This window comes from Symsagittifera roscoffensis, chromosome 4, assembly GCF_963678635.1.
Source record: "Symsagittifera roscoffensis chromosome 4, txSymRosc1.1, whole genome shotgun sequence".
NCBI lineage: Eukaryota > Metazoa > Xenacoelomorpha > Acoela > Convolutidae > Symsagittifera > Symsagittifera roscoffensis.
The window spans coordinates 58,895,723-58,911,432 of NC_087065.1; the positions used below are offsets into that span (position 1 = coordinate 58,895,723).

Here is a 15,710-nt window from a genome sequence, read left to right on the forward strand (position 1 = left end):
TGCAAATCAAAATTTAGGCTATTTTTTCATATTTTTGTGTTTTGCAAGAATGCCTTTTATGCTTGATAGAATAAGGAGAACAAAATTACAAATACTGTGAGTACAGTGTGCACATATAAAAATACTCTATCCAAAAATTTTCCAAAATAGGCCCACAGATACTCCGCATTTTCTTCGCTTTCCAGAAACTCAATTTGCTTCACAGCATTTCGGAGCTTTTCCTGGACACTGCTCATGTCAGATGACGATATTTTTTGACCTTTTAAACCCGACAACCATTTGGATGACGTAGTAGTTCCTGAGGATTCGCCATTCGGTTGTTTCTCCAGATGACGTGGCGGCTCCTTAAAGTGTGACTCATCGCTTCCAGGAAATGACTTCTTCTTGGGACACGGTAGCAGTCCGAATACTTTCATGAAGTTGCTTGAGATGAGGCGCCTGGTTCGGACACCCATCCGATGAGTCCCATGGGCGAAGTGACACTTCACTACTTAAAATCAATCACAAAATTACTTTAGTTCTGTTTAAAAAACATGAACAGTCATTTTTTCCAAAAGTAAATTTAATTAGTGAACTTAATTTTTTTTTCCAAATTGTGGTCTTTGTTTAAAAAAATTCATATTTTGTTGCTTCGAATTTTCACAAAAGGAGTTTCAGCTTTAGTGCAGATTTTAAATGGTCTTAAGGGAAAAACATACCAATAATAGCGAGAAAGGTATCCAATGTCATATGGCAAATAGCAGCCTCGCAGAAGTATCCAATTTTTGGGAAACTGAGAGAACTGGAGGGGAGCAGATCCGAGATAGTCCCGAGAGACACGAACTGGGCGAGGAGGATCGTAATCGCGAACGAGATTTTCTCACCCGACTCCACTGGGATAACGAACACGAGACCCGACAACAGGTAAAGCAGAGCGTTCGGGACGACGAATATAATGACGTGGAAAAGGTGCCGACGTTTGAGTTTCAGATGGACAATTAAACTGTCCATTTTATCTTCATCACCTTCGAAAATTTAGAAAACATAACCAATTAGGATTCAAAAAGACAATTCGAAATCATAGATTTAACAAAGTGCATTCTAGTATTTGATATTTGATGCTACTTCAGAACAAAGACTCAAATAATTCTGTGAATGCACAATTCATTGAATTGCAAGAGGCTCTTACCATCATTCCACGTGCGCTCTTTCATGCTGATATGAACAGGTCGCTGCAGATCCCACTCGTCGTTTTCCCTATAGAACCGAAGAGGTACATGAACGACATCAAGGTCTTCATCATTGCCCAGAGGACCTGTGCAAAAAAAAGACAATTTTAATCCGAGATAACGGAACGAAACGAAAATTATTTAGCATAAACTATAAAAGGTATGTTCTAAAAAAAAGTTTCCTCAGTTTTTAGAGACAGATAATATTAAAAATAGAAAAAAATTGGACATGGACGGTTTATTGCGAGGATTGGAGCCACAAATAAACTGTGAACAAAATTAATTTCTGAAAAATTTTCGGGCAATTTAGCTAATTGAACTAATTTTGAGCCAATTGAACTAATTTTGAGCCAACTGAAATAATTTTGAGCCAACTGAACTAATTTTAAGCCAATGGAACTAACGGATATTATAAATCCTCTGAGGCATGATCCAGGCACCAATAGTGATGTCACACTGGTGTTGATCGAAGGGGAAGAGAGAGATCTCAAAAGAACAGGCCACATTCATGGTCACCAGAGACGCCCAGAAGGCCACTGCCCCCCAGGAGTCCACAATCTGTCTGTCAAATGACTCATATTTCACCTGCAGTGCATTCAGCACGTCTGAAAACACAAGGCTTCAAATTTCAGCGAACCATTTTTTCTGCTTCGCTGAAAGATAATTTGAATCATGGTTAGCTTCCACAGTGTAATAGGGATTTCAAACGAATATTTCCAAAAATCATCCGGAGAGCCAAACCGCTATCAAATTAACATTTCGCGACCGACAAAGTCAAAAAATTAGTCGCGACCCGGGCTGTGTTCAGCAGGTCAAATTTTTGAGAAGAAAAATCAGCCAAATTGTCTTTCTTAAGTATTTTTTGCTGTTTTTGACGAAAATAGGATTAATTTTGTTTAAACTTACTTATGTCTGCCATCCAAAAAGTATTCTGAGGCACCGTAATCTGAGACCTGTTTCCGAAGTCTTCGGGGTTCCAAGAAGCCGAGGGTGTCATATACAGACAGTATATCCACAGCTGAATGGTCAAATAGCCATCTTTTTCGTTCACGTCGGAAATTTGGTTGATATCAACGAATGCAAGTACAGTTCGATTTATCATATCGGCCGGCGGAAAGGATTTTGGCAGAACTTTTTCCAGTTTCCGAAGAAGTCTAACTTCATGCTCAACTCCGTTAGCAAAATCAGTGTCATTTAGCGCGTTGAAAACCCCGAGAAAGATCGCAATAAGCTCAAAAAGTCTACAGTTAAAAAGCTGCATTATATGGTAATTTAGAATGATCAAATTACAACAGCTTCGTCAAAAAATAATTGTGTTCGAAAATTGTCAATTGTGAGGCTACTGAGTTGAAATGAGTGATGCTTGTCTAGTTTCAAACAGAAAGTAGTCGATTTTTGTGAGCTGAAACAAGAAGCAAAGATTTATGTACGTCGATGAGTGATTTTCACAAAGTTTGAAAGGTACAATTTTCCATTTAAATCTGCCAATCAATCAAAAATGCCCCGAGATGTCTACCGAATCGCTGCAATTTAATTTATTTGGTACTTTTTGTGCGTCACAGAATTAACTTTTAAAAAAATCGAAAACATGACAAGTTTTTTTCTTTGCCTTCTTTTAATTGCATTGATCGCCCAAAGCACTGATGGAAAACTTTCAGAATGGGGGCCTTTTGGCACGTCCGCGAAACTCAGGATCCGGTTCACTCAGAGTATGTTCACAGCACCAAGTTATTACATATTCTACTTTGCAATGCCCGACAACCGTCGAATACTGTTTCACTCTAATTCAGTTTTACGAATTGTCGCTTGTTACGAATTTTATTGGATTTCAGAAGCTTTTATTTGTTGGATTTCAGAAATTATATTGACTAAAATTCGGTATGTTTCAACTGTTTCGGCGTTTTTTTTTAAAGAGTTTTTGCAAAAACCACTGCTTCGATCATCAAACTTTGCTTTGAAGAACAACCCAACCCGGGCATGAATCGGTCCGACTGTACATGAATCGGTATCGAATAGTTTTGGTAAAGACAATCTTGAAAAAATTTGGACAAAATTAACATCAAGTAAATAAATTTGAGTTGTACGAAGTGATGGGAGGCGGAGCAAAAAGCAATATTCATTTGAATAATGTAAAATAAAATTGTTAAGGTAAAAATTAAAAAAGTCAATATCAACGAAAAATAATAGATTATGTATAAATTGAGGATTTTGATCAGTTTATTTTAAAAATTTCAATAATAAACTTATTTATGAAATCTCTGAGGTCCATGTTTATTCATTAGACCAAGTTAACTTCTCCCCCCACCCTCCCCAAATATGTTTAGGGGGAAGGATGTTAACTTGGTTCTGCGGTCGATTTTTCATCCAATCAGAATAGAGCATTTTACAAGCAGCGCTTAGAAAATTTAATTTAAACTGAAAACTGGGGTGGAGGATCTTAATTTGCTCTCTTTGGGATGGAGGGGGTTGTTGGATTTTAACTTAATCCAATTCATTTCCTGGGTAGTATCGAAGGTTCCAATAATTGTTTTGATCAACTAGCCCTTATAAATCTATATCTGTCTGTTTTTCTGCTCTTAGACCCTTTCTGCTCTTGAAACATTCTGCTCATTAACTGGCCGCCAAAGTGAATGATTTGGTGGCTGTATATATTAGGCGAAAACTATTTTAGGCGAAAAAAGGTGTTACACTTAGGCGAAAATTTTGATTAAAAAAGTGTACATTTTATCTAAATCCCCCTAATTTTCCAGACGACATTGACGCGGTTAAAGACTACAAATCCGCTAGTCGGTTCGAGGTCGCGCGCGTTGGTAGGCGCGGTACGCGCGCGTTGCCGCTTTCCGGCGAAAACCCGGCTCTGATTTTCGTAAAGAGTCTTACCCTCTGTTGGCAACAGTCGTCACTATTTTACCGTTGATTTGCTGTTTGAAAAATATTGTGTTTTTTATTTAGCAAGGGAATGACGTAAGTAATCACATACAATTTCTGCTGAAATGTACACTTTTTTCATCATAATATTCGCCTAATTTTAACACTTTTGTTTTCGCCTAATATAGTTTTCGCCTAAAATAGTCGCCCCCTGGTTTATGATTGCCTCAATTCAATCTATTTGGAATTATTTTCTAACTTTAAATAATTTGTGTTACGCTTTCAACACCGTAAAAAAAATCTTCGCTGTGAGAATAAATTAGTCCAGAGCATGCCCAAAAAAACTATTTTTAGAGCCCAATAATTCTACAAAAAAATGGGAGGTGAAGCATCTTTTTAAAATTGAAATCAGGAAGTTGATATCTTCAAAAGGCCATAAATGTTTAGTTTACAATAGGCTATTACTATTTAGTTCAAAAATATTTAGTTGACATTTAACTGCAAAAATTTTTGAAAAAACCACCCCAGGCATAAATATTCCACATTTCCTCGAATTCCGGAATAATAAATTGGGTTTTGAGAAATATGCTTATTCATGGTACGTGGCAAGATCGACACTAGGAATGGTGATAAGAGACATCGAACCTTTTGAAAGTTCTCTGTCTACCAACGTGCCATTAGAGCAACATCAAGCTTACACGGCGATGTGATCAAGCTTACACGAACTGCAGTCCCGGGTTGACCTCCATACACCGAAAATGGTTATCATACAATTCCATACATCAAGTGTATGGAAAAATGCTTGTCATACAATTTTCATGCAATTTCTAAAAATGGTTGAAAACTGGTATAAACTTATTTCTGTGGATGTTTGATTCTTATAAAACAGTCTGGTGATAAAAAACTGAGGTTCTCGTTTTTTTGAAAAAATTGCTTATCATACAATTCCCATATATGGGAATTGTATGACTGGCATTTTTTTGATGGCGACACAAAAAATTTTTCAAGTAATTTTGAAAATTTGGCCCAAAAAAATTTTTGTTTTTTTTTCAATCGCAAATCGAATTTCGTACGCAAACAAACATTTTTCGAAATTTTTTTTTTGCATGCAAAATTTAATATTTTGTGTGCATAACGTAGTCCTGGATACGATAAAATTGGCTTTTATTTTCTTTTCACTTAAATTTTTTTTTTTTCAAAAAAGGTGAAAATTCCTATTTCTTTTGTATGGGGTGTTAATGTAAGCCTTGATCAATGTCTGATAACTTGAAAGTTCAAAAATTTAAAATAATCATCATTAATTCGTTCGTTACTTTTGTTATATCAATTGTGAAAAACATCCATATTCAGGTCGTTTGCTACGCATTGTAAATGCAAGACCGTCCAACCTTTGGTGTTTTGAGTAACCAAGGTCTTTGTCACTTGTGTTCGGTTGCAAACACAACCAAAAACTTTTCAGAAACTAAATTTTGAAAGAAAAAATCAAAATTTTTGGTGTATGGAAAAACACCTATCATACAATATTCATTTATGGAAAAATCTTTATCATAGAGATTTCATACAATGTTCTGTACGTATGGCATTGTATGGAATTGTATGACAAGAAGTTTTTCATAAATGGAAATTGTATGATTAGAAGTTTTGGTCAACCCGGGGTAGGAGGAATGAGCCTCTAGAAAGCTGCCTTGACCCTCCAAAAAGCTTCTGGACGAGCAAAATCAGACCAAATTAAACCGCCTGCCCCAAGCATTGGGTTCTCCTCCAAGCATTGGGTTCATAAGTTATGTTAACATAGCATATTGGGGTATGTTAACTATGTTCAAAGTGGGAGTTTTAGCTATCAAAATCGGCGTTTTTTATGCAGCGCTTTAAAAATGTACCCCAAATTTGATGTTGAGTGGACGACCTTAGCTTGGTCAATCTCGGAAGGGGGAGTTCGAAATTAATGAAAAAATCGATCGCTAGAAAATTGGGATCTGGAATTGCAATGGTTGACTAGAAGAGCATTTCATCAGCTGGTCCGGAAAGGTAAAGCCATTCGATCAATTGGAGGTTTCTCATATGAAATTACGTCACAGAAATTACGTCTCAGGAGTGACTGCATCTGTGTGCGAGCGATGAAATCGATCGTCAAGCGAAGAAATGGATTGAAGATGAAGAACTGAAGCTGAACATTTCAAAAAAACTCATTCATAGTCAAATTTACTTGAGACAATGACAGTGCATTTAAAATACGACTCCGAGATTGAGTGTTTTGTAATGGTTTGAATTCCATGGACATATTGGGCCTAGAGATTTCATCAAATTTGCAAGGGGCTTAACAAAATGTCGAAGAAATGAAATCAAAAGAGAAACGCTTACACATTTTTAGACATTTGCACATCAATGGTTTATCGTTTGTCATTGTGTTCTTAATACAGTAAAAAAGGACTCGAATTTCATGGAGGCATCATTTGTCTGCGGGTTCCGGCTACAAACGCCTCCACAATAAGTATGGAGCCCTTTTTTATAAAAGATAGATTTGTGAAATTCAGGAGGAAGCGAGCGAGCGAGCGAGCGAGCGAGCGACGTTTTGTGCTATATTATAAAACGCGTTGCGTCGTATAAATTGAATGAACAAAATTTCATTGGATTGCACAAGGACCTCATGGGTGAATTAATCTACTTCAGTTCGGGGACATAAAAAAAGTTGCAATTATTGGTTTCTTACCCCTGTTGTGGTGCTCGATTTATGTTTCGACTCTCTCTACCCAATAAAGAAAGTATTTTACTTTGTTCGACTCAGTTGAGATATGTTTCGACGTTCTCAACCAAATTTTGGTATGTTTCAACCGTCTTGTCCAAATTTTGGCATATTTCGACTTTGTTTACCTATTTTTGTTCATTCCGAGGCCAATCTGTGCACTGGATAGGCGCACAATTTTGTGTCTCTATGTTCCTGGATTCCAGAGACAAATCTTTAATCATGTTGAAATTTTGTCGGAACGATCAAAGAAAATGAGAGAATTAAAGAAGAACAAAAGAGCGCGTCCTTTTTGCGGAATTCGCTTACAGTTCACAAAAAACACAGTTTGGTCTCGTAATGTTATGTTTCGACTTTCTCGACTCACTTTTGGTATGTTTCGATTGTCCCGACCCAACAAAAAATGTTTGATGTTGTAAAGTTTATTTGTTCGAACCTGCGTAGTTATGTTTCGATTTTATCGACCAAAAAGAGGTATGTTTTGACTGTCTTGACTTTCTCGACAATTTTATAGCCCATCTCAGACTCGTTTCAAGCGGAGTGAAGAGCAATGGGATGTCTAATGATTATCTTAACTATGTAGTTCATCACTCTTCTTCCGTTTTCTCTTCAATTTCTGGAAAGTCAAGATTGAAATTTTGTCATATGATAGTTAAAACTGTTCATTAGAATAAAACTGGATGCAGATCCGTACAAAGTTGTTTTCAAGGCGTCGTTCGGTCATTGCTCCAATTTTCGTAATAAAGGTAACGGAATATTTGTGCTCAGTGTGGATTATTTCTCTTCAGACATTAGCTCATTTAGCTCATTTTGACGGAAATTTTCATTCATTCAAAGAGCATTGTTAAAAATATAATTCACCAGCCAATCTTTTCGTAAAGTTATAGGGGTTTGAAGATTGCCAATTTGGCCAACTTGGAACAATTACGCGCGATATATTTCGCGCTATTAACGCGTAAGCGGAGTTTCAAACAGTCCTAAAAATCGTTTCAAACTGGTTGAAGGAAGCTTATTGGTCATCACTGATTTGTTACTAGGAGCGAAAACTATCGTTTTGTACTTTATATGGCGTGTGGGGGATGACTTTTACAGAAACCTTAAATAGAAAAAAAGTTCATTTCCTTATTACATTTATTTTTTCATGCTCCATTTATTGCTCCATAGACCTTAAAAGGCAGACGGAACATTCCTGGTTTTCCCTGATGCGTGCAATCTAGTTTATTTATAGCATCCTGGAGGTGTTATTAGTGCAGAAAAATCTTCGTAAACAGCAGAAGCAGTGTGAAAAGTTGGACCTAACAAAATCATAGAGAAGATAGGAACCTAAGCCAGGCCCTCAAAGAAACTTCAACTCACCTGAAAAAGAACAAACAATTTTGTTGTGCTCCTAACCAGTAGTTGACTGAAAACTCAGCATATTACTCAGTAAAATGACAAAATCTGAGTTATTTGTTGCCTCGTAGCTATGTATATTTGTGGATTCTTTTTATTTAAAATGAAACCTATATGAAGGCTTAGCTTATGTTCTTAGCTTCAAAGTGAACGATTTTAAGGATTTCTAACAAGGAATTATTGCAGCAAAACGGTAGAAACGAAAAAAATTCTTGATTCAACGTTATTTGCGATGCTGATAATTCATATAAAAGTGAACATTAAAAAAATTTTTGTTTTTTTTTTAAATTCAAACATCGAAGATTAGTTGGTTGTTCCGAGTTAGAGTGTGTCTGTTTTTCACTATAAATCAGACCACGCTGGAACTTCCGATAAGCTTTTCAGTGTCGATTAAACTGGTTTCACCTTTGCTTATGTTCACCTGCATGAATAATCAGCATTGTCATTGAGGTTAACTAGTAGATTATCAATGGCTCAAAAATCAAAGACGGCTTAGAAAATTTGAAAATGGGTGGCACGATAAGTCGCCGCTTTTTGAAGGAAATCACTGAACGGGAACCTGGAAACTTAATATAAGATCGGAATTGGGCAAAAAGTCAAAAAAATCTTATGCTGGAACGATTGTAAAAATTAAAAGCGAATATTGTTTAATTACAAGAAACCCAAAGTAAAACTGCCAGTTTTTTTACTTTACGTCAAAAAAATTTGATTAAAATCCAGAAAAAATTCGGTTAAAAAACTAGCAATTAATAATTTTGACAAATTTATTTAAAAAACCAATGGGAATATTTGTTCGACCCCCCATAAAAAAGATTAATGGGAATATATGTTCAACCCCGCATAGTTATGTTTCGAAGTTTTTTGATTAAAAATGGGTATGTTTTGACTGTCTCGACTTTCTCGACAACTCAATTTGCAGTGTCGATTAAACTGGTGACACCTTTGGCTTATGTTCACCTATATGAATAACCAGCTTCAGCCTTGAAGTTTTCTAGCAAATTAATAATGGCTCAAAAATTAAAGACGGCTCAAAAAATCTTGAAATAGGGTGGTTCGACAATTCGACCCCTTTTTAAAAGAAATGACTCTGAACGGGGCCTTGGAAACATAATGTAAAATCGTATATCGCAAAAAGTCAAAAAAAAATGTTCTACTGCAACGATATGAAATTGTAAAAGCTAAAAGCAAAAGTTGTTTAATTACAGGAAACCCAAAGTTAAAACACAATATTTTTAACGAACTTTTAAAAAAGATTACTGGGGAAAATTTTCGACCAATCTTTATGATTAAAATTTCCTTTTACTTACCTGATTAAGCTTTGCTGGTGTTCGAAGATTGTGTCACTTCCCGCATCCAAGTTTAGGCGTAAATAATCGATTATAACGGATTATTATGATGATTTTTTGACAATTATAATCGATTATAATTACCAAAATTAGGTCTTTAAGGGATTTATAATCGATTATAATCGTGATATTTTCCAAGAGATTATTATCTCTTATAATCGATTATAATTGATTATAATTGATTATAGTTCTTACTAAAAACCCTTAAAATCAATTATAATCGATTATAATCGATTACAATCTCTTATTTTGCCGCAGTTTTCTTATATTCGAAATATATTTTATGGGTTATTTTTTGTGTCAATAAAAAAATCTCTAAAAGAGAGATCTCTTGAACACTTTGGTTCATCTGAACACAAAGTTATACCACGGAACAAAAGTTTCATGGAGATCCTTTCATATGAGTGGAAAGGTTCTCGCGGTAGATGAAAAAATAAATTTTCCGAATCAATCATGAAACTAAATCAATCTGCTGATATTTTGGTGTTTAAAAAAGCTCAAAATATGCATCACAAAACAACTCTAATGGGGAAGAAATTAAAAAAAAACTTATAAATTTGAATTAATTGGAAAACTTTAAAAACATTTTCCTCATTTTTCATAGGAACCAACGTACACAAAAAGCATAAAATATAAGCAATTTAGATGCAACTTCGAAGACAAAAATGGACAAACAAAAGGGATTATAATCAATTACAATCAATTATAATGGATTTTTGTGCAAAACTAATAAAATAGAAATTTGAATAAAAATAATGGATTATAATCAATTATAATCGATTATAATTGTATCAAAAAATAGACGAATAAATAATCGATTATAATCGATTATAATGGATTATAATTAGTTATAATTTGAATTTAAAAAGAGAGATTATAATCGATTATTAATTGATTAAAATTGATTGTTTCTCAATTATAGTGAGACTGGTACTAAAATCGTAATATAATCGATTATTAACGCTTGAAACTGGATGCGGGTTGTTTGATTTATCGAACCCGCTGATCAACTGCAATTTCTAAAAACTCATCTCTGATTTTTCTAAATTGGACTGATTGATGTATTTGAAATCGAGGAAACAATTCAAACTGAATACAAAGCAGGTGACTCCATTTATTACTAAAAATTTGCGACACCTTTGTAGTTATCCTCGACCAAATATTGAACAACTTATTATTTATTGCATTTTAATTTTATGGTAAAGTTTCCTTTTCTTAAGATCCAATTTTTATTTTGTTTTGCATCTACTAGTTTTTTAATAGATGAATTGTTAGCCTGAAAACAATATGAAGGAGTTTCAAGCCGGACTGTTGTGCCGCATCTGCTATGCGTTAAGTTCCGCGCTCATTAGTTGACAATTTTCGCCTTTTTTGGCTTGACAAAAAGTTTGAGCTAAAATTTATACTTTTAAACTTTTACATCGAGCTATTGTTATAGCCAAAACGATTTTAAAACATTGGCCAGATTAAAACATTTTTTTTTCAATCATAAATGTTCTCTCTTTTTCTACGAGAGCTGCAACAGCAGCTCATTGTTCCAAATTTTGAAAAAAAGCGAGATAATGGTAATCAGAGGTTTTTCATCTTCGCCTTTTACAATTTGAAAATTTTTTGTACAATTTGAAAAATAGTAGGTTATCAACCAGAAAGGTTTTTTGTAGTTTTTGGAGCTTCAAAGCTGTCAGTTTTCCCAACTTGTTGTAAAGTAGATTTCTTTTTTTTCCGGATCTGAGTTATTCCAATTAAACTGCGACATGTTAATTGACCCAAAAATTTCATTGGAGGAAGCGGAATCCATCACTTTTTTACCTTTCATTCGAAACACAATTTCGGAAACAAAAAAATTTATTTTATTAAATCAATTTGTTTTTAGGACGAAAATAATACAAACATAAAAATGAAATTGGATCATTCTCGGCTGTGCCTTGATAAGAGCGGTCTGGTTAAGTTTTGAAAATAACATTCCTAGAATTAGCTTGTTCAAAATGGGTCGTTTTTACTTTGTTTTAATCTAAGAAACTGCTCGCATTCTCGTAATCTGACTGCTTTTTAAAGTTAGGATGAAAAAATAGTTTAAGAAAAATCTGATGAATGTTTTCGAAAAAAAATTCAAGCAAAATGATTTCTTGACTCCCAAGACTATAAGTGAAATACAAACTAATATTTTCTTGCCTTTTCAATTCATTAATTAATAGGGACCCAGATTGATGTCAGAATGAATTGGATCACCGCTTAAGTTTTAATAGGCAGCATTAAATCAGATGTTAATTATTCCAAGTTAGCCAAACTGGCAAGTTTCAAGCTCTAAATTGAAATTTATTTTAGTTTGAAGCTCACTAAAACTTGAAATTTTATCAATTTTTGTGGTAGTTTTGATAGTATATGTACAACATTGGTACAAAGTTGGCAGAAAAATCTTCATTTGATTTGGAACTTTTTTTTCGACCTGCATTCTACAAATTGATCCAATTAATCGTTGTACGAGTCAAGTTTTTTTTTTTTTAGCTTTTTCTCAGGAATAAGGAAGCAATAATAGAAACTTTGCATAGACAAACCGCAATAATCACAACACTTCGACACAAGACTTGGTTTATGTCGAAACCTTTCATGTTTTCAATCAGTTGCCCTTTTAGGTTGATGAAGTATTTCAAAAATTGCCTAAAGAGACATTAGGGGAGAGTTTAGTTAAAAGGGTTTAACGCCCCTGAGAAATTTTGGCTGTTTGCGGATTTTTTTCTCATTCTGAATCAAAAGTTCCGGATTTTTTTTTCTTTGCTGATAGTATTGATGAGAAATTGACTGTTTTTACTCAAACAAGCATTGAGATTTTTTTACCGTTTTTCAAAAAACAAACCTACGAAAACAAAGAAACCCTTTCTTATTTAATACAAACCAGTATTGGGTGCAACTAAATAAGAAACACCCGCTTATATAATGTCCACGGGGCAGTGAATTTTTTAATGATTTGTTTTTTAAGCCTGACTCTGATTTCAAATCTTCATAACATTAAAATTGGCTTGTTAAAATCCTTAAGTGTGCCAAGAGAAAAATATTATAATAGACTAGAAAAAAAATTGGTAACATTTTTCATTCCAAAAACCCAGTTTGCTCGCTTGTTAGAGGGTACAATGGAAAAATATGTTTTTGACTGTTTTAGTTTAGAGCATTTGATTAAAAAGACAATGGTTGACCTCTATGTGCACGTAAATCTCCACAGATTGCCAAAAAAAATGAGATTTCAAACAATTGAATTAAAAAGAGGCAGTGAGGCAGAGAGGCATCTCAACCCAAATGCTACTGCCCGTTTGTATTTTACGTCATTATATGCATTTACCTTTTTATGACATTTGCCTTGCAACATCCTCCGCGCCCAAACAAGAAGCGAGCTTTATGGTCGGGCGGGTCAGTTCGCTCCAAACGGTCATAATGTCGGCGGAACTCGCGCACCCGTATTTGCCGTACTGCAGTCTAACGATACGGGTGAGTGGGCATTAATGTCTACGTGGACTGTCAGGCCCTTTGACCCAAACCAAATCGCCGGCTTTCAACTTAACGTTTGATTGATTGTGTCACTTGCCCTCTAATAGAGGGAAGGAACGTATTCCCTCATCCAACGTGTCCATGTTGCGTTAGTGTATGACTGCACTCTAGCCTACCGCTTCTTATGGTCGAATTTTTCTACAAAACTTAGCGACTAAAAATTTGCTGCGAGTTGATCAAGTTTAAATTGATTCGGAATCAACGCCTCTAAATCTAGCGGATTAGAACTAACGGCTGTTATAGGTCTTGCGTTAAATGACTGCTCAACAAGGCACGGTGTGGTTACTATAACCTCCTCAGTTACTCTTCTGTTGCCTAGGATATCATACATGCTTAACGCTTCTAACTAATCGCTCCCAGGAGCCGCCATGATGCGGTGCGCTGGGTGGTTTGAATTTCCACTTGATCCCTTTCTGAAAAAAAAAAACAGCGGGAGCGAGCTTGTTCCAAATCTCAACTCAAGCTAGGAGCTCATTCTGAGCGCCAAAAAAGTTTGTGCCATTGTCGGACATGATTGTAGGCGGAGCACCGCGACGTGCAAAAAACCTCTCCACGCCCATAACACAAAAGCTTGTGTCGAGAGAGGGGACCAATTCAATGTGTACTGCTCTAGTGGTGAGGCAGATGATCAAAAAACTCCGTCTCTTTTCCGTACTTCTAAGTATCGGAACCATGAACGTCCCAAAGTGGTCGACATCTGTGTTAGAGAAAGGAGGATGCTTGAAACCCAACCTTTCATTGGGCAGATCAGACAATATAGGTGTTACCGTTTGCGCTTTGCGTTTTCGCCACGTAACGCAATTATTTTCAAAAATTCGATGCAACAAGTGCAAATTTAACACGACGTATTTCAAATTAACCACCACACGCATTTAATTCAAGCCTTGATGGAAGATCGTAACGTGCAAGTGTCTGGCCAATAACCAAACAATCGCATGACCTTCGTCAAGTATAAATAGATGCTTGCTATCAAAATCGGTATCAACCAAACGGCTGATGCGCCCAGTCGAGCGAAGGATGCCAACTGGTCCAACGAACGGAGAGTACTTCCCGATCCGACTATTCCTTGTGATAACTTTACCGGAAGAGTAATTTTAGGTCGCTAGGCAATGTCTCACACTGGGGCAGGTAAATGAGTTTCTGCTCAGCAATGTCCAATTCACAGGGGTCGGTAGCTTCTATTGCACTCGACCGGAAATGTTAATGTGATAGCAACCATCTCAACAAAAACGCTACTGCCCGTTTGTATTTTACAGTTGATTGAATCTCTCCCATTTTCCGAATGAAAGGTTTTTCAAAATATCGACGACAAAATTTGACGAGCTTTCCAGACAAACGTTGATATCACATGAAGGTTCTTTGAGTCTTATCTTAACGATAACCCTGTTATCGGACTTGGACGACCGTTCAGTCGTCCTCAGTATATTAACCCAGCTGCTTTCCTTGAGGGCTTCCTGAGAAATCCTTCGTATACCAGCATCAGCTGGGTTATCACCGCTAAGTATGTGATGCCACTGATCAATGATGGTAGACTCCAGAATCTCTCCAGTAAGATTTCCAAAAAAACGGGTAATTTCTCACAAAATTAAAGCCACTGAAGAACAGTGGTATTATCTGTCCACATGAAAATGTCAGTAACTTTGCTAGTAAGACCGTTCAAAACTTTTTTTTTTAAACGGGTGGCGAGAAGAGCCACTTGAAGCTCTAACCTTGGAATCGATAGCGCTTTCTTAGCGGCCACGCGGGCTTTGCAAAACACAAAAGATAGTTCGGTCTGATGCGAACTAGTAAGTCGCGCATTAAGGAAACAGACGTCGCAGAAATCATCCTGCGAACTATCACCGAACATGTGAAGTTCTATTCGAACGAAAGATTTAGCGAAAGTATTGTCAGAGAACCTAACAAAGGAAGACCTGAGTGCCACTTAAGGACCTGATTTTTTGGTTTTCTCGTGTTCTTCCTATTTTTGACCACTGATTTGCCAGATATCTTTTAAAAGAAGGCGAGCCCTCACGGTACACGAAGCTACTAATTCATTTGGATCAAAAACAAAGTAAAAAAACTCAACACGGTACGCTGAGTGGTTGCTTTGTCTAGTGAACAATCAACACCTCTACTAACAACTAAGGTATCTTTTGATCCCATTTAAGACCGAGGATATGCGTTAACTGGTCTCTACTCTTACAAATAACTTTAGCAGAGGAATTGGAATAACGGTTGTCCGGATCAAGAGCGGCTGTTACATCGGGCACGTTGCTGATAATTTTTGTCAGATAAATTCCACTTGATGATCAGATGGGTTCTCAGCTTGACGATCAGATGCAGTCTTCTACAGAGCAAAAATCGCGCAAGTCCGCGAGTCACGAGCACCAAAAATGCGACGCGTGTATTGGTGAATTAGCACACTTGATGTGGGGTCCTCCCGCCACAAAAAGCAAAGAAAAGGTTGATCTTCTGCACGGACTCCAACCTGAAAAAACATCCACTCAATGTCAGCTGAAACGGCGTATTTATGCTGACGGAATCATAAAACTACAAAAATGAGGTTTCGAAGGATATTCGGGCCAACCAACAGAGACTTATTCAAGGAAGCACCATGACCTTTCGATGCGC

At 36.2% G+C, this 15,710-nt stretch overlaps 1 protein-coding gene across 1 annotated transcript; it reads right to left on the reverse strand.

Annotated features, from left to right (window-relative positions):
* On the reverse strand, positions 1–2,592 carry LOC134845086 (neuronal acetylcholine receptor subunit beta-3-like). Its single transcript, XM_063861938.1, has 5 exons — positions 2,115–2,592; positions 1,613–1,813; positions 1,169–1,294; positions 699–1,004; positions 1–490 (listed from the first exon to the last, which is right to left on the reverse strand). The coding sequence occupies exons 1-5, from the start codon at positions 2,467–2,469 to the stop codon at positions 57–59; spliced, it is 1,422 nt and encodes a 473-aa protein (XP_063718008.1). The 5' UTR covers positions 2,470–2,592; the 3' UTR covers positions 1–56.
* Positions 2,593–15,710: the final 13,118 nt, after the last annotated feature.